Source organism: Psammomys obesus, unplaced genomic scaffold (genome assembly GCF_907164565.1).
Source record: "Psammomys obesus unplaced genomic scaffold, mPsaObe1.curated_primary_1811, whole genome shotgun sequence".
In the NCBI taxonomy this organism is placed as follows: Eukaryota; Metazoa; Chordata; class Mammalia; order Rodentia; family Muridae; genus Psammomys; species Psammomys obesus.
In genome coordinates this window covers 1,224,461-1,245,853 of record NW_026585691.1, presented here as the reverse complement: position 1 = coordinate 1,245,853, position 21,393 = coordinate 1,224,461, and the positions used below count along the sequence as shown (strand labels likewise).

The 21,393-nt window shown below is 47.7% G+C and overlaps 1 protein-coding gene across 2 annotated transcripts in view; it reads right to left on the bottom strand.

Moving 5' to 3' along the window:
* Nucleotides 1–2,393: 2,393 nt before the first annotated feature.
* The window catches only part of Aagab (alpha and gamma adaptin binding protein), a 37,098-nt gene continuing 18,098 nt past the window's right edge, over nt 2,394–21,393 (bottom strand). The window contains exons 6-10 of one of the 2 annotated variants that reach the window (XM_055598802.1): nt 9,547–9,629; nt 8,190–8,286; nt 5,366–5,470; nt 4,886–4,935; nt 2,394–4,293 (exon numbers count right to left, since the gene is read on the bottom strand). In XM_055598802.1, coding sequence (XP_055454777.1) covers nt 4,216–4,293; nt 4,886–4,935; nt 5,366–5,470; nt 8,190–8,286; nt 9,547–9,629 — 413 coding nt within the window. In that variant the 3' untranslated portion in view covers nt 2,394–4,215. Of the gene's footprint in view, nt 4,294–4,885; nt 4,936–5,365; nt 5,471–8,189; nt 8,290–9,546; nt 9,630–21,393 lie in introns of both variants that reach the window. The other variant, XM_055598801.1, reaches the window with a different exon arrangement.

The following is a 21,393-nucleotide window of genomic DNA, read 5'->3' as shown; positions in this document are numbered from 1 at the left end:
ACAAGAGTCACGGGCCATGCTGGCTGGTTCGTGAGTCTGTTTCAGCCTCAGCAGGGCAAAAAAATCAAGTTTGAGACCACCAAATATTGCTACTGATGAATGCTTAGAGATTTCCTAGAGATGGGCCATGTCCTTGAACTTCAGGTTAAATCGATGTCTCTTCCAAACAACATTGTTATTCTTATAACAATTCACATACCCTGTCCATCAGTGAGCTCACACTTCTGTGGCATTACAGCCATCTAGTTGGTAACAGTCACACAAAGTCATGATGGCCACTTCTTTCACAAGAACAGCAGGCAGGCACCTGGTTAGCAAGCTCAGTTTGAGTCTTCTGCCCAGTTTCTTGGTCACACATGGGAGTTGTACACTTGTCATTCAAGGACTCCGGGAGCCTGAGGCACGGGGGTTGAGAGCTGTAGGCCAGCCTGAGGTTCATGGCAAAACTCTATCTCGAGTCTCAAGAACCCACATGGTGGAAGGAGAACAAACTCCTTAAAGTTGCCCTCTGGCCTCCATCTCCACCAGTAACGCCCATACATACACATATAACAACTGCAGGGCATACAGAGGATCTTGGGATTCCCCCCCCCCCTCCACACACACACCAGGCAAGCTTGCGTTCCACAGATGCAGTCATTATTTAAGGCCGGGTTTTGAATCTACTTTTTTAAAGGGTGTGTGTTTGGTGGCGGGGGGGGGGGGGGTAGGGATGTTCAATCACTAGAACACAGGAACGGGCCCCCCAGCATTGAGGAAAGGCGCACGTAATTGCCATTGTTTTCCCTTTGTTTTCTATGAACTTCATTCCACATAGCAGAGGAACAATCCAGAACCAAGCAAGACACTTCTCTTGACACTGCACCTTACTTCACTCCTAGTAAAGACACAGCAGATGCATGGGGACCACGAGACTCAGAGCGGGTTCCAGAGGTGCGGGCTGGGTCACTGAGCAGCCCTAGCACTGCTCTTCCCGTCAGAAAGACACAAACTCAAAGGGATGCCGGCTTTCAGACCAAGCAGCCCTAAAGCTTTCCAGGTTCAGCACACTGCTAAGATGCCTACATTTCCTCTCCCTGTAGGCCTCTGATACTCTCTGGTAAAGATCTAATGCTCGATTGTCCCTGTAGATGGGTATGTGTGAAGAGCAAATCTGGGTCACCAGAACATTTGCTTAAGCTCGCTCTCCTTCAAGCAGAGCATTAACGAAGTAGAACCCCTGCCCAGTCTAGATACTTTAGCTAAATTTAGCTTAGCAGGAACAGACGCCCACACTCAAAATAGTCCCCAGAGCCCGCATCTTACCCTTCTGCCATGATTCTCCTGCCTCCTATAGCAGCCACAGCAGGTCAAGGGGCCGTTCCTCACACTCTCCGCATGGCCACTACTAAGAGACCATCCCAGGAGCACTGGGTCCTTCAGAGGATCTGGATTCTGTTCCCAGAACCACGGTAACTGCCACCCAGACACCCCAACTCCCCTCACAGGCACTGGGCACATGTGGCGTAGGCATACAGACATACATATAAGCAAAAATGGCAAAACACCCAAAAGCATCAAGTAACAAATTTGAAAAGACCATCCCGAAGAACATGATGAGCCATGGCGAAGTCGTTTCTCCCAGCTCCTCACAGTGGGAGGGCGCTGGGCACACAACTTCTGCCTGCTCCAAACCGCTCTCAGGAAAGGCCCGGGGTACACGCTCTAATCCTCAAACCACAGTCTAGTTACTCAGCCACTGAAGTAGGCCCAGCGTTCCTGAATTTTTAGTCTCTCTGGATCAGATGTGGCCAAGTTCTATAATTAGAGAGCAAGCCAGTTGGTTGTGTCAACCTTCTCATATTCTGCCATATTTTAAAATTACAAAAATAGCCATGCCTTCATCACTCTGAAATTATTAAATAACATGACTGTCTTTGGGAAGAAAAATTTGACTCTGTATCTCTCTGGTTTCCAGAACTCATGGATGTTCAGATTCTGTGATCATTTCTACCAAGCAGACTATCTGGCAACAAAATCTGTGGACCTACTATGTACCGAGCACTGTGTCATAGAAACGAGGTATTTAGGACAAAGAGCCAGTTTCTTAGCTTCAGTCCCCTCTGAGGTCTAGGTTATGTGCATGGGTCACATTAGACGATAGCACCTGTTACCACAGCATCAGAGATGCTGACGACCACCTCAGTACCTGCTCAGAGACGCTGAGCTGCCAGTGGATGCCCCTCGACACTCCGCCCCTCAGCACCCGCGCAGTGGCACACATCACATATAGGCCAAGCGGACTCTACACCGCTACAGCTGACAAATTCTTCGGACTGTGTCCACTACAAAGGACACCGGGCTTTCCCCAACTTCTACTTCTCCCCCCAAAATAACAATACACATTAGCAGACTTTATAAATAAATCATCTTTTAATTACTTGGCTTTGTCTAGTCAGCAAAATCAAGTCCACAGCCTTTTCTAGTCTATTTTGTCCTAATCACGTGGCCTAATATAGTTTCTAAAATCTTCTACATTAAAAACAAACATGTTCTACCTTCCTGGCAACTCAGAGCCAACTTCCCTAATTTTCCTTAACCAGTGGCCAATGCACTCACCTCAAATTATCAGTCCCCCAAAGGGGTAGTGGTAAACCCACACTCAAAGACTGTAAGATCAGTATATGTTTGGAGAGGAGTGGCAGGGACCCAGAGCAAACCACTACCCACTGTTCATTGGAATCCTACCATCGCTGAGATGATGCCTCCTCCCTGTGGTGGTTCTGGCCTGGGCATGCATCTGTTTTAGGTCCTACAAGTGGTACCCAGAGCAGATGAGTCTTGTTTCTGGTCATGACCTAAACCATGTTTCCCACTAAGTCAAGACCAGCTCTCAGCCTATGATGGGGACCTCTATCATGGGCCACACCTGCTCAGAAACTGATGACCATGAACGAGGCTCGGGACCTGCCTCACAGAAGTGTCTATGAAGACAGAAGGCCCTTTACACCTTTTTTTGCTCTACTTTCCTCTCTTCCTTTAAAACTTTGCTTTGTGCTCCCCTGGAGCAGACCCACTCAAATGAAACTCAGGAGGAAGGACAGTGTTTCCTTGGGGTGGGCCCTGGAGGGGTGCAGAGGAGCAGAGCCCTGGGAAGAAGTACAGTGATGGCTCAGGACCTGGTTGGTTGAGAGCTCACCTGTCCCCACTGCTGGTGCTGGTGCTTTGACAGTGACCCCTGGCTTCCAAGCAGAAAGAATGGGACACTTGCCTTGATTTCAGGGCATAAAGTACGACAACCCAGCTCTGAAACCTCAAGTGGGCAGGGAGAGCACTCAGTCAAAAGAGCAAGGTGGCCGGTGTGTCAGCAGTGTGCTCAGAACCAACACAGATACTCCTTTGGCCCTAACTCCTTGTCCAGCAGCTGGGGAGAGGGGGGTTACCTTCCCACAGGAGGAAACTTTTGCCCCCCACTCTTTCTTTCTTTTTTGGTTTTTCTACTGGACTCACTTTGAAGACCAGGCTGGCCTCAAACTCACACAGATCCGCCTGCCTCTGCCTCCCCAAATGCTGGGATTACAGGCTTGCGCCACCACCCAAGGTGGCACTGCCTCTGTTTCTTAGAGATGCAGACCTGACTTTTACTTCTTTGTGGCAGGAACTCAGACACTGAACTTAAAATGTCCATAAGGACCTGCTAAGAGACAAGCCCATGAGCCACCTGCTCCCCTGATCCCTAGGCACACACCAGATCTCCAGCTGGCTCCTTTCTTCTCCACAACGTCCACATTAGGTCAGAGCTGCGTTCTTGGTGGGGACCAGTGACAGGACACAGCAAACAGTGCGAGCTCCCGACCTGCAGCCAGCGTGACTGTTGGCAGTGGAGCCGAGAAGCAGGCCTCCTTATGGAGCCCGGGCTGCAGCTCTCGAGGCGCTGGGCCCGCCGTGTGCTCTCCTGTAACATGGAACTCTGAGACTCATTCAACCCTGGCTGTCAAAACAAAGAATGGAGATCTGAATAACAGTCTCGATGCTGTTATTTCACTCCTCAGTCACTTATGCTACAAGAGCAAAGATTTCTCCCTAGCTCCTTTCTAAAAGATCAGTTAAGGGGACCCCAAGGTCCAGTCAGGTGGCCGGCATATGATGGCAATCTTGGCAGAACAGACCCGGTTGAGAAGGAAAGCACTCTGGGCGCACAGTGCTGGCACTGATGTCAGTCAGACCTGGAGGGAATTAGTGCTCCTCGTCAGAAGAAAGGCCTTCAATCTCATCTCGGTCTCCTCCTATTGCCATCCAGAAGGCTTTGGCCACCTATGGAGGGAAGCATGAGACAAGATTCAGCTCATTTCATGTGCCGCACCCACACTGACCAAGGTCTACAATTCTGTACTTCTGCCCTCCAGAAACACAGAGCCAAACCCTGGGGCAGCCTTTGACTCAGACTTCTGCATTAGATGTGTGGTAAGCTTGCAGTCAGGGCTACATATGGGCATGAAGGGTGGGGATATGCCCAGCTTACTGACAAAAGCAAACACACGAGCGTGCAGCCGGCCTCAATGTCCGGAAAGGAGCTGGGTAAATAAATGACACAGCTCATGGAATGGGATGTCACCAATCAGGTCAGTTTCCTGCCAAGAACATGTGTTGCTCTGGTAATAACAAAACAAAACAGCTAAGAGTTTTCCAGCCTCACAGGAAGGCAAGCACCCCGAGTCTTGGTGATGGCTCCATGGCACGTAACACACACTGAGGATAGCTCAGTTTGACTGTAGCAAACGTGCTCCTGATGTACAAATAAACGTCCAGCTGGCTCTGTCTAGCGCAGCTCACGCTAAGGCCCCGTGGCGCCTCACACATACGAAAGACCTTTTGTCGATGACACATACCCGCTGCGTCTTCTTACCTTTTCTGCATGCAACTTTCTTTGCTCGTGAGGCAGCGTCGCGGCCTTGTCTATGGGGAAAATATATCTTAAGAAATTTGTGTAATAGCACAGGAGGCTCTGGAGGCGTGGGCGTGCTAACACTCGAAGGCGGTAGATGGGTTCCTAGAACATACACTCATGGTATAGTCATTACAGCTATTAGGAAGCTTTATCTCCCAAATTTTCCAGATGGGATGTGACTGAGCTGGTGTAATGTGACAGATGCTGTGTTGATGAGACTCTGAAAGGAAGAGACGCACTTCAGAAGACGGGAGAGTAAGGGGAAGAGGACGGAGACAGGAAGTTTCTCCCCAGGGAATTTTTACTAACAAAATGGTCCAATCTCTTAAGGAGCTAAATTTCTCAAGCCCACAGCTCAGAATCGAATCTAGCCATTACCACATAAACTAGAAGAGCATCGACCGACACCAGAGGATATGAGCAGGCCGAGATAATTACCTTTCATTTCCTTTAGCTTTGAAAAGAGTCTCTCAAAGTTCTCCAAATCTCCCCCTCCGGTGGTAAGACTGGCTAGCTCTTGAATATCCAGGTCTAACATGGGATCTGAAATCAGAGTTGGTCACACGTTACTTATACACGGCTAGGTACAGTCGGCACTAGCTCTCTGTGGCGCACACAGGAACTGGCTGAGTACGGACACGTGCCAGCACACAGGTTATGCCAAGGGCCCTACTGGGCTGCTGGAGGTCCCCTAGAGACAAGCATTCTTGTTTCATCCTTGCAGCACTAGGATGGGGTACAGGGCCCTGGTCTTGCTCCAGCAACTTGCTCTGAAAGGCGCTCCACTGTGCCACACACCAACAGGGACTGTACAATCCTGTCCCCATCCACTGTTCCAATGGCCACACCTAAGCCCATTAGGACAGATATCACTGTCCACAAGTTATAGATGAAAAGCGGAACAACCCACGGTTAAAAATGAACTCACCTAAATGCCAGCTAGCTCTCCAGGGGTGGAACTGTTTGAAATGTTTTCTTAATATATTCTTAATACAAATCCTTCACCACTTCTACCTCAGCATATTACTTAAAAAATAAAAAGATTTACTTAATTATGTGTATATAAATGTGTGTATGTATATATATGTATGTATATGTATATATATATGTGTGTGTGTGTATATCTCCCCTTTCTTTACAATCATTGCTGTCCACCCATTGCCCTTCCCTTACACACACACATATATATGCACATATATATTCACATGCACACACGCACACATGTATATGTCTATATACGTGTCTACGAGTGAACATGTGAATGTTGATATAGGTGCCAGCAGAGGCCAGAGAGGGCTTTGGGTCCCCTGAAGCTGGAGGAGTTAGGGTACTGACAATCAAGCCTGCGTCCTCTGGATGAGTGGTACACTCTCTTAACCACTCACTCATCTCTCCAGCCCTTCCTGTTACATCTTTACCACAGTGGCAGTGGCCTCCCCGACCATCCAGTGCCCGGGGCTCCTTGGATTCTCTCCATTGCTGAGAGAGCTGTGACAGCATTTGTGCGGGCTCCATGGTTTCCTAACGTTCTCCACCACCACTGTAGCGAACACACACAGTACTGAGAGTTTGCTTTATACAGCTCTGTCCAGCCATTCCCCGTTCCCTTACATCCTCCGCTCTGTCCATCCAGTCCCTATTCCTTATGTCCACAGCTCTGTCCAGCCATTCCCAGTTCCCTTATATCCTCCGCTCTGTCCAGACATCCCCCTTCCCTTACACCACTGCTCTGTCCATCCATCCCCCCTTCCCTTACACCCACCATTCTGTCCATCCCCCCTTCCCTTACACCCAGCGCTCTGTCCATGCCCCCGTTCCCTTACACCCAGCGCTCTGTCCATGCCCCTTTGTTGTCTCCCCATCCCTGTTTCAGAAGCACTGGGTCAAGCCCAGAGCCTTGCACATGCTTGATAAGCACCTACCACTGAGCTACACGACAGCCACACCTTCCTCACAGTGGTACTTTAACCAGCAGAATGGACTTTTGCTTTACACAGCCGAGGGCAGACTGCTGACAGACCACGACGGGGAATCATGTGCTCGAGGCAGCATCACTGGCAGAGGTACAGCTGTGACTTGAACCTACATATGGGGGTCCTCTAATGCTCAAGGCCTTGATATCACAAGTTCTATCTCTACACTTGGCCATAAGCTCCTTGAAGACAAGGATGGCCATTTCTAATCCCTTTCACTCACCACACTGCCACACAATTTGTGTAAATGCATCTGGGGTCCTAAGCGTGTCCTGGTTCGGAGCACATCCAGCAGGGTGTTGATGTGTTGGGCCAAAGGTGAAATTTCTGATTCTCTGTGCACAGAGATGTAACTGAGCCAGACACAGGGCAGAGTTGCTCTGTGCTGTGAAGAGTTTATATGGGGTACTCGAGACAGCAATATTTAAAATTTGGGAAAAGGAGAGCAATCTTGCACAGACATGCAGAAAGAAAACCAGGAGATGTGTGCTTGTGAGTAAAGAGAAGGCACGGCTTCAGCAAAGCCCGGTCCAGTCCTGCAGGCTGCTCAGTCACGTCGATGATGGGGGATACAGAGGTCACGGCGGCCCTCACAGACAGCCATTTGCATGTCAGAAAGAGAACAAGGCTAGAGATGCCGAGCAAGGAGAAGACTGGAAATGGGTTTGGTGGACTGTGATATCCGGTAGCAGAGGACATGGTGGGCAAAGAGAAGACCACTCGCGACTTTCTCTGCCCGGTGTTTCTCACCTAATCTGTTTCTATGTGGAAACAGTCGAGAAAGGGTGCTCTGAAGAAGTCGGCACTGCACATGGCTCGTGGTGGCCCACAGACAAAGCAAGAACACCACCTTCCCCACGGGACACCGTGGTTACTGTCCACTAAACTCCTTGGCTTCTGGCTTTTGAAGGACAGAGCAGGTACCAGTGTCTGGTTCCCTAAATCCAGGCTTCATGGCCACACATATCCTCTCTACACACTCCACAATAAGCATGTAGGCATGAAAGAGCCTTTAGAGGGTGTGAGAGAGCTCACATGGTTACTGTAAGACACCATGAGAAAGTTGCTGAAGGTAGAGCCGGCCACCATCTGGCTGTCTTAGCAAGATGAGCTGAATCAAGATCCTGCTAAAAGAATGGAGGAGGAAAAGCCAGTCTGTCCCTCCTCATGCCCTGTGGAGACGCCTTCCATTTTCTTCTCCATATTTAAAGCCATTCTCTCTCAGTGCTTTCCATCAGGGATCTATGGGAGTTCTGCTGTTGTCTCTGGGGAGCTCCCGAGGAACTTACCCACAATGCTGTCCACCTGTGCGCCAGCTGAGCCACATGCACCACTGCGATGGCTGGGAAGGGACTCTGGCCTCTCAGCTGCTGCCAGCGGCACCTGCTGCTGGGGAAATATAGGGAAGCAGCAATTTAACAGCAAGCTACTTCAGTCAAAAATCCAAGACGGTTTGTGCTTCCACCCCACCTGGCTGTGGAGAAGCACTGACAGAACCTGAAGGCAGAAACAAACAGGAACAGAAAAGGCTGCAAAGCCACAGCCCAGCTCTATTTCCCTCAAGGAAAAACTGAGAAACCTTAGGATTTTGGTACAGGCTACTAACACATGCTGTGTTTGCACCAGTTAAGATCCAGGCTATGGGCTGGGGAGATAGCTCCGTCAGTAAAGTACATGTCACACAGGCATGCAGACTGGAATTTGGTCCCCAGCACCCACAAAGAAAGGCCAAAAGCGGTGCACTGGGGAAGTGGAGACAAGAGGTTCTTTAGGGCTGGCTGGCCTACTGGTGAGCTCTGGGGTTAGAGAGAATCCCTAACTCAAAGAAAGGTGGTTGCTGTCCCTCAGGATGACCCGAGGGTGTCCTCCGTGTCCCCCACACACCTGCATATACATGAACACACATGAACACACACACAAGACTGACGTCACTAACAAACAGCTCAGTGGCTGGGAAGGCAGTGTGACGTGGCATCTGGGTCTGGTAGGCTGACTGAGTGAACTCAGAGTGGAGCTGCTGAGGACACAGGGCCTGTCCGCTCACTCAGCCAATGTGGAGTCTTGGTAAACAAGTGCTGAGGAAAGTCTGTGGAATCTTGGTAAACAAGTGCTGAGAAAAGTCATTTTATTCTCTATGTAAATATCTGCAAGCAAGATCTCCCAGGCTGGAGAGATGGAGTGTGGTTGAGAGCACTAACTGCTCTTCCAAAGGACCCAGGTTCAACTCCCAGCACCCTCATGGCAGCTCACAACGGTCAATTCCAGGGGATCTGACACCTTCACACCAATGCACATTAAAAAAAAAAGCTGCAGCATGGTGGTGCACATCTGCCTTAAAAAAAAAAAAAGTTTTGTTAGGCAAGGAAATCCTTGCATATTTAAAAAGCGCCCTAACAAACAAAAACAAAAACAAAAACAAATAAAGAACAACTACAAAACTACAGGATATCCTTGAGTGCAAAGCCAAGGAGCCGGACAAGCATTCCCTCAACAAGAGTCAGGCACAATCCAGCACTTTAGATTCCCTTTCAACTGCTGAATTCGCCAATGCCTCTTAATGGAAAAGAAAGAAATGAAGAACGTAAAGATCCATAGTGACAAGGATATTAGGGTCAAAGATGAGAAAAGAGCTGGAAAATTCTTTACCTCAGAGTGACAGCTCTCAGCTGCTCCGAGGCTGCGACTTGCTCCCGCCAGCGAGGTGAGGAGGCTGAGGCCCTGGCTCCTGTCTGAAGAGAAAACACAGGTGTTGTTGCTTACAACTAGAGTGACAAGCAACAGGTTTGTCCTCAAAATCCCACCTCTAACCGTGTGGGTGAACGATTTGAGATCTGGAATGTCCCCCCAAGGCCTGTGTGCTTAAGACACTACCAGGAGGTGATGGAACAGACTGGGAGGAGGTAAGCCCACTGGGCCATTTGCTTGAAGGGGACTCTGGGATGTGGGCCTCCTCTCTTTTTGCTTCCTGGCCACCACATGGTGAATGATCATCTCCATCATACACACACCATGATGTACTATGGTGTGACAGTCCAAAGTAATAAGGCTGATCAACCACAGATTGAAAGCCTGAGCCTTGTAAGTTGGTCATCTCAGGCATTTTGTAACAGTGGCACAAGGTGACCAAGGCACACTCTCTCAATTCTCAGTAATTGTTTAAAACAACACAATATTGGTCACAGTGAAAAACCAGAAGGCTGCTGCACACAAATGCCATTCCATGGCTCCATTTGTGAGTTACGACACCAGTGTTTCAGTAGTTGCTGTTGGTAAAAAGTCCCGAATATTTTACAGGTCAGCCTGAAAGCATTACTACTGTAAAAAAAGGAGCATGGCGTTTTAAAATACAGTCATCGTCCTGCCTCCAAGGAGACACCTACACTCAAGGTTCCCCTGGCGTTTGTGTCACAGAGAGGACAGCTCTGCGGCAGAGTCTGGAACAGATCGAAGACTCACCCAGAACACACACTAAAACTAGCTCAAGATTCAAGGCTCAGCCAATTGCCATGAGTGGGCAGACTCCCACTCAGCTCAACTCTCAGCAAGCGCTCCAGCCAGCAGAGTCAGGATCAGACAGAGGACTAAGGTTCCCGCAGCCTGTAGCCCTGGAAGGGGCACCCCCTCTAAGGAGTTCAGAAGAGAGGACAGGCTCACCGGGCGGCAGACAGCTCTCTCTCTCTCTGTCTGTCTCTCCTCTGAGCTGCGGATAGGCAGGACTCAGGGACCTCAGCTGTCCTGAGCACTTACATGCTGGCTGACTGGAACTGAAAACACACTCTACACAGCAAACACAAGTGAGTGCCCTCCCGCCTCCTACTGGAAATAACTTGGACTTTGGGTCATTTTCAAGTATAATTCAGAAGTCTCTCAAATCCCAACACAACAGCCTGGCATTCCCTAAACTTGGCAGGCTGCCACTCATGGAAGGACATACGAGCTCAGTGCATCTTAGACCATCTTAGAAGGGTATCTCCCTTCTTATGATGGTGGCTCCCTGTGAGGAGCTAGGCAAAGACAGACATGACCCTACAACACATTATAAACCTTTGGGCACCTTTGTTTTTTTGTTTTTTTCTATGTCCATCCATTTTTAAAGTTTTCATTATTTTATGCCATGTATATTAAGCCAAAATTTTAAAACCAGCAGAATAATGTTTAATGCTCTGATGCTAACAGATAAAATTGTGAGAAAAAAAAGAATAGACCGAGCTTCTACTGAAACCCTTGCTCTCACTCATGGCTCCACAGCCTGAGGGACCTTAGACAAACCACCTCGCAGTGCCTCCTCCTGCTGGTCTGTGAGTCCAAGGGTCACCGAGTGCCGGAGGTCTCTGCTTCAGAGCCTGTGGCAGGAGAAGAGGCCTCGGCCTTCTCTCCTTGGAATTAGCTGTGCTTGAGTACTTTCTTTCCTCCCTTTTTTGCTTAATAGATGATACATATATTTACAATCCCTGAATTTCAAAGCCTTACAGAATTCACGATGAGCCATGGGTTTAGCTAGGCTGGAGGACGCTGGTCTCAGGGCTTTCTGATAACAACGAAGGATTCAGCCAGCTCATCAGAGAGCTCATTATGTGCCCAGCTTACATCCTAAGGAAGTCAGGGACACACACATTTATACAACTGAGAAAAGAATCCACTTTTGTTTATGCAAAGCAGACTGCCTGCGTAGGGTGCTGCTCAGAGGCTTGGCTGGTATTTTATACACTGGGTCTTCTGCTCTGTGTCCTCACAGTTCTGCCCACGAGCACCCACTGCATGCCATTCTCACGGAAAAGGAGCACATAAATATCTCTTACTTGCTAGTAACTATCCCCAGCCTCCCAACTTCCGGCGTGGAAATGCTACTCCCACTGAAAAGGGCCTTTCCCTTCAGCTGAGCCAGTTCTAGCACCTATAGCTTTCCTGACAGCGCACAACTTACTTCTGCACGTGGGAGGAACAAGCTTTGTGAAAAACAAATTAGTCAGGGGAAGCATAAAGACGGCAGTCCCTCTTACTAGTAAAGACCCAGGCACACCAGAGCTTACAACTGCAGCTGGACCCAAATCCTCTTCTTACTGTTTTTTCCCCCAAAACAAGTTAGGCAGTCCTCACTCAGAAATCTGAAATGCTCCAAGATCCTAAACTTTGTGAGCACCACCATGATGCCGCCATGGGAACTCTACACCACCAAAACACAGGTGCATATCAACACTGTTCCAAATTACCTTCAGGATGCATGCAGAGATGTAGAGAAGACTTGAACAAATAGCACATCTGTCCTGCACACATATGTGCCAGTATTCCAAAATGTACAAAGTCTCAAAACCTGAGGAAGTTGGTCCTAAGCATTTGGGTTGGAGACACTCGGCCCACATACACATATTTATGATTGGTTTAATTTATAAGTTAGCACAGTTAAGACAATTAACTACAAAAAATGAGTATTTTCAAGAAGATTGTAATAAAAGTTTTCTAACTGGCTGGAGAGATGGCAGCAGTTAAGAGTACTGGCTACTCTTGCAAAGGCCTGCAGCGGGTTTCCAGCAATTACATGGAGACTCCCAACCCCTGTAACTCCAGCTTCAGGGGTCTGGCATTCTCTCTGGCTCTGTGGGCACTGGATATACACAGTGCACACACATACACTAAGGCCCAAACACATACACATAAACACACTAATCAAATTCCCCTTAAAAAGAGTTCTGTGGGAATAGTTTTTTTCTCTCCAAACATTTCCATGTACTGAACTCACTCGTGAAAAGATACTCTAGGAATTTCTGGACGGCTTCTCTTCAGTTCATCCCAGTTTCCTAGACAACCGGTGCCACTAGCATTTGCATCTGAAGTCACTATTAACAAAGTAAGAATCATTGTTACACAGGCATTGAAATACCTCAGCAGTCAACTGACTGTCAGGATGGCCACTGGGTGATGCTGGGCAGGCGGCAATGTGTGAGATGGGCTGCTCAAAAGGACAACCCACCTCCTTGGGCAGGATGTTACAATATGCCACTCTGTCACTGAGGAAAGCACAAATTGAAAACAGGAGTCATTTTATTTCTAAAACTTCTGGGGTACTGTTTGTTGACGACAGGTAACCAATACCACAGGTAAAGAGGAACCACTCTGTTATTAAATTCAACCCCAAACATCCAGTCAACGACAGCTGGAAGATGACAGTGCCATGAAAAAGAAAACCCAGCAGTGCTTGCTATTAGCAAGATTCTTCAAACGCTAAGAATCTCCTTGGCCACATCCCAAACCAACACGACTGTGTTCACTTTTCAGTTTTTACTTCTGGAGAGCAGCAGCTATCAGATATCACCTGAGGAAGCTCTGTACTCTCTGTATTTTAAAGTATTTTTGTTATTTTTGCATCCTTTTCCATGCTACAAAAACCTTCCTTTTAAGGAACCTGGTCTTCTCCACTTATATAGTAAGTGATAACCAGGGCCAGATTCTAACCACAGCCCAGGCACTCCTAAATTCATAGAGAAACTGCACTCATATTTTAGTGATAATCTTAGGTCATGCAATACCATCTACGTTATACAACCTTTAAGAAAGGTGACAAACGCTGTTACCAGTACCGGGAAAAAAGAATCTATGTTATTATTGCATATTCCACTTCCTCCTGGTGAGTTATAAACCAAAACCAAAACATGGGAGGTTAGAGAGATGGTTCACTGGTCAAGAGCACTGGTTGTTCTTCTAGAGGACCACGGTTTAATTCAGAACCATATGTAACTCCAGTCCCAGGCGATCTGATGCCCTCTTCGGCCTCTGTGGGCCCTGTATCCACATGGTGCACAGACATTCATGAAGGCAAAACAACTATGCACATTAAAAACAACAACACATACACACACACACAGAGCCCATAAAACCAAACCCTCATTTATTTATTCCCACTTAATCACTGCTTGAAGTCTTGAATGCATTGTTAAAACAACACTTAGGCTCACTTAGATTCAGCACTCCACGCAGTTCTACCTGTGCTACAGATTCAGGAAAATGTACCTCTGCTCTCTGCCTGCGACACAGAGGCTCCTGAGTCAAGAGCCACTCCTATGAGAAAGCAGTAAGATCATGCTTTTCTCCCTCTCCTTCTAAACAGCATGTTCACAGGGAGAATGAAGTGCCACGAAGGAAATGCAGCAGCATGGATGCCGGTGAATGCTGGGATGGACGTCCTCCTCCTCCTGCACACGGCCTGAACAGTGAACTAAACTTGAGAGTGAGCACTGTCTCTCCCAAAGCCATGAAGAAGCGCTCTGTACTAGCTGCCACAAAGGCCCTGCTGAGTCCTATCTCCACAGCCCGGAGCACATGCCTGAAAAATCCCCAAAGGGGTACTGGCAATAAAGAACAGCACTGAGACCCAAATGTGAGGAATGACAGCAGTGAGGACTAAAGAGATGGCATGCTTACGTGGTTTGTAACCAGCTTTGGAGACAACTGCAGCGGAAGGACAAGGTGGTCAAGAACAGGGTGCCCTGTGGAAGAGAGTTTCTACTACTGCTTTGTGTGTGGATGCTCCTGAAGCCGTACCTGAAAGGCCCACTGTTTCCTCCTGCCTTCACTAATTTCCCACATTCCTCTCCTCCTCTTCCAAAACAATCTTTTCATCCATTATGCTTTTATACCCATGGAATAGCCAATGACGTTCATAGGTAGGGAACAGTCTGACTGCTCAGGTCATATCCTGGCTTCCTCAATTTTGTTTTAAAGTTGGACTCCAGCTCAGCTTCATGGGATTTAATGACATCCATTTTAGTGGATGTTGCCGCTGAAACTGGACACTGGAATCCAGAGACACAATGACAGGTTCCTAAAGTGATACAGGTGTGTGTGTGTATATATTACACACACACACACACTGACTACAACCCTCTTTGTTGACCATTCTTCCTCTCAATAATTTGATACTTTATTTTTCTGTGACATTAAATCCAAATTTTTATTTAATCATCATTTTTCACTTCTTAAATATGTATACAGAGGGCCTGGAGAGACGGCTCAGAGGTTAAGAGCACTGGCTGCTCTTCCAGAGGTCCAGAGTTCAATTCCCAGCAACCACATGGTGGCTCCCAACCATCCATAGTGAGATCTGGCGCCCTCTGCTGGTGTGCAGGTGTACATGCAAACACAACCTTGCATGCATAATAAATAATAAACCTTAAAACAAACAAAAAATGTACACAGAGCTGAACGTGGTGATGCATGTCTCCAATCCCAGTACTTGGGAGACAGAGGCAAGAGCATCAAGTTCAAGGCTAGCCTGAGCTACATCGATACTACTACTACTAGTTCAAAAGTGAAAGACCTCTTTACTTTCTTGGGTGAACACTTCAACAGCTGTGAAAAATGAGACCTTGTAGTACAGGCACACATTCCTTTTTTCGGCTTTATCCATCAGTTACAAAGGCCAGCCTGACTTGGAATCTGGGATTTCTGCCATGGAATCATTTACTTAGGACATGTGGGGACAAAAGATGATCACGTAGGTGATACTTTAATAGCTATTCAATTCCCGTCATTTGCAGTGGGGAATGGAAGTCTGCTGCATGGAAGTGCTGCTTCTACCCACTACTCGAAGTCCCACTGCCCTCTGCCCACAGGGGCGGAGTCGCAACTCTCTAGCACCTGTTTAGTCTACCAGTTCCTTTCCTGGTTCCACATGGTGCTTTACCTACCACGGTGTTACCCGAGCTAATACCCAAAGGCCACCAGTACAGAAAAAGCCCTCCACAGAACTTGCCCGTGTCCAGCTTATGAAGCAGGAACACCGTATAACATAAAACTGACAGCTAGCAAAGATGCTCTGTGTACTCTCAGAGAGCGCAAACCAGAACACAATGTACCAGACTCTACCCTGCTCCTACAGGTACTATCCAAGTTCAAGGCACTGCCTCAAGTAAAGTACTTTGCAACATGGCTTTCGGATGTCCCAAACAAAAGACACCCTATCAGGAAATTCAAAGTGAGGGGGACTTAAAACTTCTGTCACGTTTATCATGAGGTGGTGACCACAGTTTCTATTGTCAGGATAGTCATTCAAAAAGGACCTTACCAAACTGTAAATGTCAGACCCAACAGGCTGGTTTTCAAGCCATAGATCAGGCTCTGGTGGGAGCTTGGGGAGCTGAGATTTCATCTACATTCTTTCCTTGAGTTGCAGCCTGAACTCAGATTGAGGAAACTTTAGGCATAGCAGCAAAGGAAGGGGTAAGCTAACTGAAGAGGCTAGATCGCCCAAAAGTTCCTACAATGGTAAGTGTCTTGCCTGCACCATTTCCTTGACCATGCTGAATGGAAACTATGTCTTCCCTGGAAGTGTGACCTTCATGATGCAAGGGTGTCTGGGGGACTTCCTGTTGGGTGGAGCTTAGAATATAGACCTCGAACTCAGTGCTTGTAGCCATTTTCATGGTAGCCCCTGCCACCAGGGGTATTTCAGGGATTATTTTCTCCCAAGTGCAGTTCAATGCTACAGATGACGCGGCCTGTTTGTGTGCTGTGTGGAGCTGTACCTCATACATAAAAAGTAAAGATTTATTTTTGTCTCCCAAGCATCCCTTTTAGAGCAGTAATGTGTTCACTGGAATGCTACATCTGCTGAAACAGGACACTGACAGAGCCAAAAGGAGAAAGTCCAGGGTAAGTCAGCACAGGTCATGCCTCTCGGGAAGACCTGCACAACTTTCCATATGATCATATACCGCATAACACTTGGATCAACTATAGCTTACCATGTCATGAGGCAACGGGCTAAAAGACCCTAAGGAGCTTGCGGTGGCTTTCATAGAAATGGCTCACACAGGCTCATATACTTGAATGCTTAGGAACCAGGGAGTGGCACTACTAGAAAGGGTTAAAAGGATTACAGGTTATGCCCTTATTGGAGAAAGTGTGTCGCTGGGGGTGGCTCTGAGGTGCCTTTCTCTCTGCCTATGGACGCAGTTCTCGGCTACTGCTCAGTGTCTGCCTTCATGCCCCTATGCTTCCTGCCATGATGATAACAGAAACCTCTGCCACTGGATGCAAGCGCCAATTAAATGCTCGCTTTCATCCAAGTTGCTTGCTCACGGTATCTATTCACAGCAACAGAATCATGACTAAGACAGAGCTTAAGAAGCCTGTTGCCTGTTAATGTCTTAATGTGTCACGACAGAGTCAGTGAAGGCTCAGGACACACAATTATGTACAGCATATACTACTTGTAGATGATAATAAATGATACTGATTCACACACTTGCACTGTGGTTTTTCTTGTTATTTCTACTTACAAAAGTTTATTGCAAACTGTGCATAGCAATCTCCTACACCTGCCTGCTGTATTTTGTGACTACACAGGAAATATCTCCCAATAAGCAGAGAAGACTACAGTGGTTTGCTTGCAACTGTATAAATTAACGTTTGCTTTAAAAACTGTTATGAAGGTTTTTAAAGCCATTGTATACCTACAGTGTCCACACAGTCATAACTCAAACGGAAAAGAGTGCTAATCCAGCTTGACTCCAAGTCAAATGCTGAAGACACACTGCTCCCACTCACAAGTCATTCACCACTGCCTGCTGTCAGCCAGCGGAAAGCTCCGCTGGACTTTCTTTGGATTAAGTTCAGGGACAATGATTAGGACTAACACCATGCTATTCAGACAACATAAAAGGATTTAAAAACAATAAACAAAGCAACCGCAGGCCTCAGATACAGTCACTCCCTCCAGTAGTCTCATGGAAACCCAGCTTACAACAGCACACCTAGGCGAGCCAACCTGCAGCAACTACCTCACCCGGCTCTGCCGCCGGCTCCCACACAGCCAGGACCACTCTTTAATCTCTGTGCTCAGCTCTCCGGTGGGCCAATAACCCCCGAACAAGCAACCACAGCCCGAGGCTGGGCTTACAGGCATGGGCCACCACCCCCGGCACCCCATTTCTGTAAGAAGGTTCTTCACCTCTTAAGAAGACTAGGAAGGAGAGGGTCAGATGAAAGCTGGTGCTGGGGTAGAAGCATGGGAGCACAGGTCATGGACAGAGAAGAACGTTTTAGCACTGTTTTCAGAATTATAGCACAGAGAAAGGAACAGCCTTTCTTAGAGGAGCAGTGTAAAAAGACACTCTACCTGCTGAGGCCTTTGATTTCTTTATGCAATTAACTGCTCATAGGATGGTGTCACACAGCTTTGAGCTGTTACTTAAAGCATTCAATCACAAATGGGAGATCGTCTGGCAAGGACACCATGACGCCATTCCTGCGCTATTTAACAGGCAAACCCAGAAGCCCCGGAGAATTTCCTGTCCAGGGAGGGGCGGTGGGGAAGGGTGGGGGGAGGGGGGAGAGAGAGAGAGAGGCACACCTGACCCACCACTCAATAACTGAGCTTAAGTTAAGGGGTTCTCAAAAACCCCTTCCGAGGTGAGTAGAGCACCTGATCTGAATTCCTCTGCCCCTACTGGGCCTCCACTAAGACTCACTCAGTTGAGGTATGCCTGAAATTGCTTTTCCCTCATATGGAAGACTGTGGTGTTTTCCTAATTTCTCCATCACTGTCACACAGCAGCCAGAGTCCTCTCTCAATTAAACCACGCCATCATCTCTGCTAGTCAAAGCCTTGCAATGCCTTGCAATGGCCCTTAGCTCTCTACCTGAGGAGATGCCAAAATTATCAAGTTTGCCTGCAGAGCCCTAAAACCATCCCTTCTGCCATCATCACAGAGCACCTAGCTTTCCTTCAAATCACAGGCTGTGCTCTCATCTTACTACATGCTCTGCCAGGCTGCTCTTCTCCCAGGTCCAAAGCTCCATCCATCAAGGTACCTAGCCTGACTATCCTGTTATATTGCAATCTACCCCAAACCTCAACCCCTCCCCGGTCTACTTTCCCCCGCCTACCGTCTTCTAGCACCCTACGTATCTCCCTAATCTCCTGCTGCCTGTTCAGCACTATGTATGAAGTACACGGCCCCCAACATAGTGTGTGCTCAGCAGACAGCGCCTGAATGAACTTCAAATGAGAACCTCAACTCTACACCACGGAGAGACTGGAGACTAGCAGACTACAACTCAAACGGCCAAGAGCACAGAGTCTGAAGAACACTCTTAGAAAGATGGCAGATACCAAGGAGCACAGGTGACCTTTGTGCTGGACTAACCACATAAGATCCAGGTAAGAAGGAGAGGAGGACCTCCCCTATCAGTGGACTTGGGGAGAGGCATGCATGCAGAAAGGGGAGGGAAGGTGGGGTCGGGAGGGGAGGAGGGAGAGGCTTATGGGGGGTACAAAATGAATAAAGTGTAATTAATAATAATAATAAAGATCTAGGTATGGAGGAGGAAGGAAGGGTGTGCTCACTACCTTCACCTTTTCCTAAGGTGAACTGGTCCTGGTCCTGTTTTTCTTCTTGTGGCTTTGCAAGTTGGGGTTCAGGAATGTGAGAATACAGGTCCTTGGCTACTGCAAAAAGCAGAGGCCAACGAAGCTTTCAAAATGCCCAATTCACTCTCCTCAGTTAAGCACTCACACAAGTCAGAACTGGACGGCTATTCTGCACCAGCAATTCTCATCATGGCTACACATCTGAGTTCCTGTGGTTCTTGATGCTGCAGCTGCCACCTCCTCACCACTTCCTCCCTTCCCAGTAGAAACGGTCTGGATGAGGCTCAGACAGCAGAGGCTTCAAAAGCTCCCGATGTGCAGCCAGGACTGGAAGCCACTGACGAAGACCAACATCATCCTACAGATCAAAAGTATGGCCCAACGCTGGAGAGACGGCTCAGTGGCGAAAAGCGCTTTGCCTCACTTGTAGAGGATCCTGATCTTGGTTCCTGGAAGCTGAGTCAGGCAGCTCACAAGTGCCTGTCACTGCATTTCCAGGGGCTCTTTCTTCAGGACTCCGCAGGCACCTGCACACACATGCACCTTAACCCACATACATGTAATTAAGACTGGAAACTGTCACCTGGTTCTCAGGAGGACAAAGTGTGGAGGAAACTTCCTTACAATTAGTAATTTATAAACATAATGAGTTAAATACGAGATATAAATGGCATCTCTCAGCTAAAAGAGATGCCACTAATGTTCATCTTCCTGCAAGAGATTATGGCCATTATCCTACTTCATTTCACAGTACCCACTGTGAGTTAGGCACTCTATTGTTTCTTTGGACTTAACTGTCCTGGATGTCTCATCAAAGTACAATGACACAAACACTCTGGGCACAGCGGTGGTGTGGCTAACCCTGGTGTAGCTCGTACTTTTTTAGGTCTGACAACAGTTCACTGCATGGACTCACCACTGTTGTCTGTTTTTCTATCTATGGGCTATTATGAAACACGCTGCTATGAGCACTTATAATAATGCTTTGCATGGACATGTTTTCAGCTCTACCGAGTACACCTAAGAGTGCAGTAACAGGAATATGGTAACTTTAAGCACAACTTTTTCATTATTGTTATTTTTTGAAAAGCTCAAATGTGCATATAATGTATTTCAGTCATACCTTTTCTCACCCCTTTCTACTATCGTTGAACCCATCTTTTTCCCAATAGGTTGCCCTCCTATTTTCATGGCTGATTTGGGGTTTTTAGGTTTTGTTGTTGTTTCCATTTTTTGTGGCTTCTTTTGTGACTCACGAAGTTTAATCAGGGCTGCATGCATGAGCATGGGAGGTTATTTCCTGGGCAACTTTAACAGCAGTTACATCACAGAAGAAAATGGTTCCCCCTTCCTAACAACCATTAACTGTCAATATCTCCTAGGGTAGGTAGGGATTCATGATCCCCTCTCCCACCCCTGATGGACCACAGATGGGCCCTTTCTTATGCCTTACTTTAGACTTCCAGAAAGGCTACTGTGTGACCGGGTGAATGGCTTAGCTGTAAAGTGCTGGCAGTGCAAACAGAAGGCCCTCATTTGTGTCCCATGTAACAAGCCAGCTGTGAAGGCAGGTGCTTGTCAGTACAGCCTAGTCAGCAAACCCTAGGTCCCAGTGAGAAACTGTCTCAAAACACAGGGTGATGGCTCCCAGGAACAACATCCAGGTTGACCCTTGGCCTCCTCATATATCTACACCCCCGAATATGCACCACACACATATACATCACAAAAAGAAAAAGAGGAAGGGATGAAGGCAGTGGCTGCTGAGGAAAATGTAGCTTTCTGGCACTGACACTAGAAAAGCTGCAGGTTTTCATGGGGCAGAGGAGCAGGTAGCCCTGGAAGGACACAATGGCCCACTGCACAGTCACACAGAGCTCTATCTCCCTCGGGACAGATGTGAGGCTCTGCAAGATGACCTACTTCCTAAGACCTGCACTTCCAAGCAAAATCTCTCACTTATTCTAGGAGGAAGTGGGTCATTCCGCTCGTAACACAGAACCAGGTCTCCTAACATGAAAGCGCGTGCCAAAACTTTGTGTTTTAGCTCAAAGCACATCAGTGCCCAGGACTGTAGATAACAATGAAATAAAGATAAAGAGCCACGCAAACCCACAGTGTGCCTC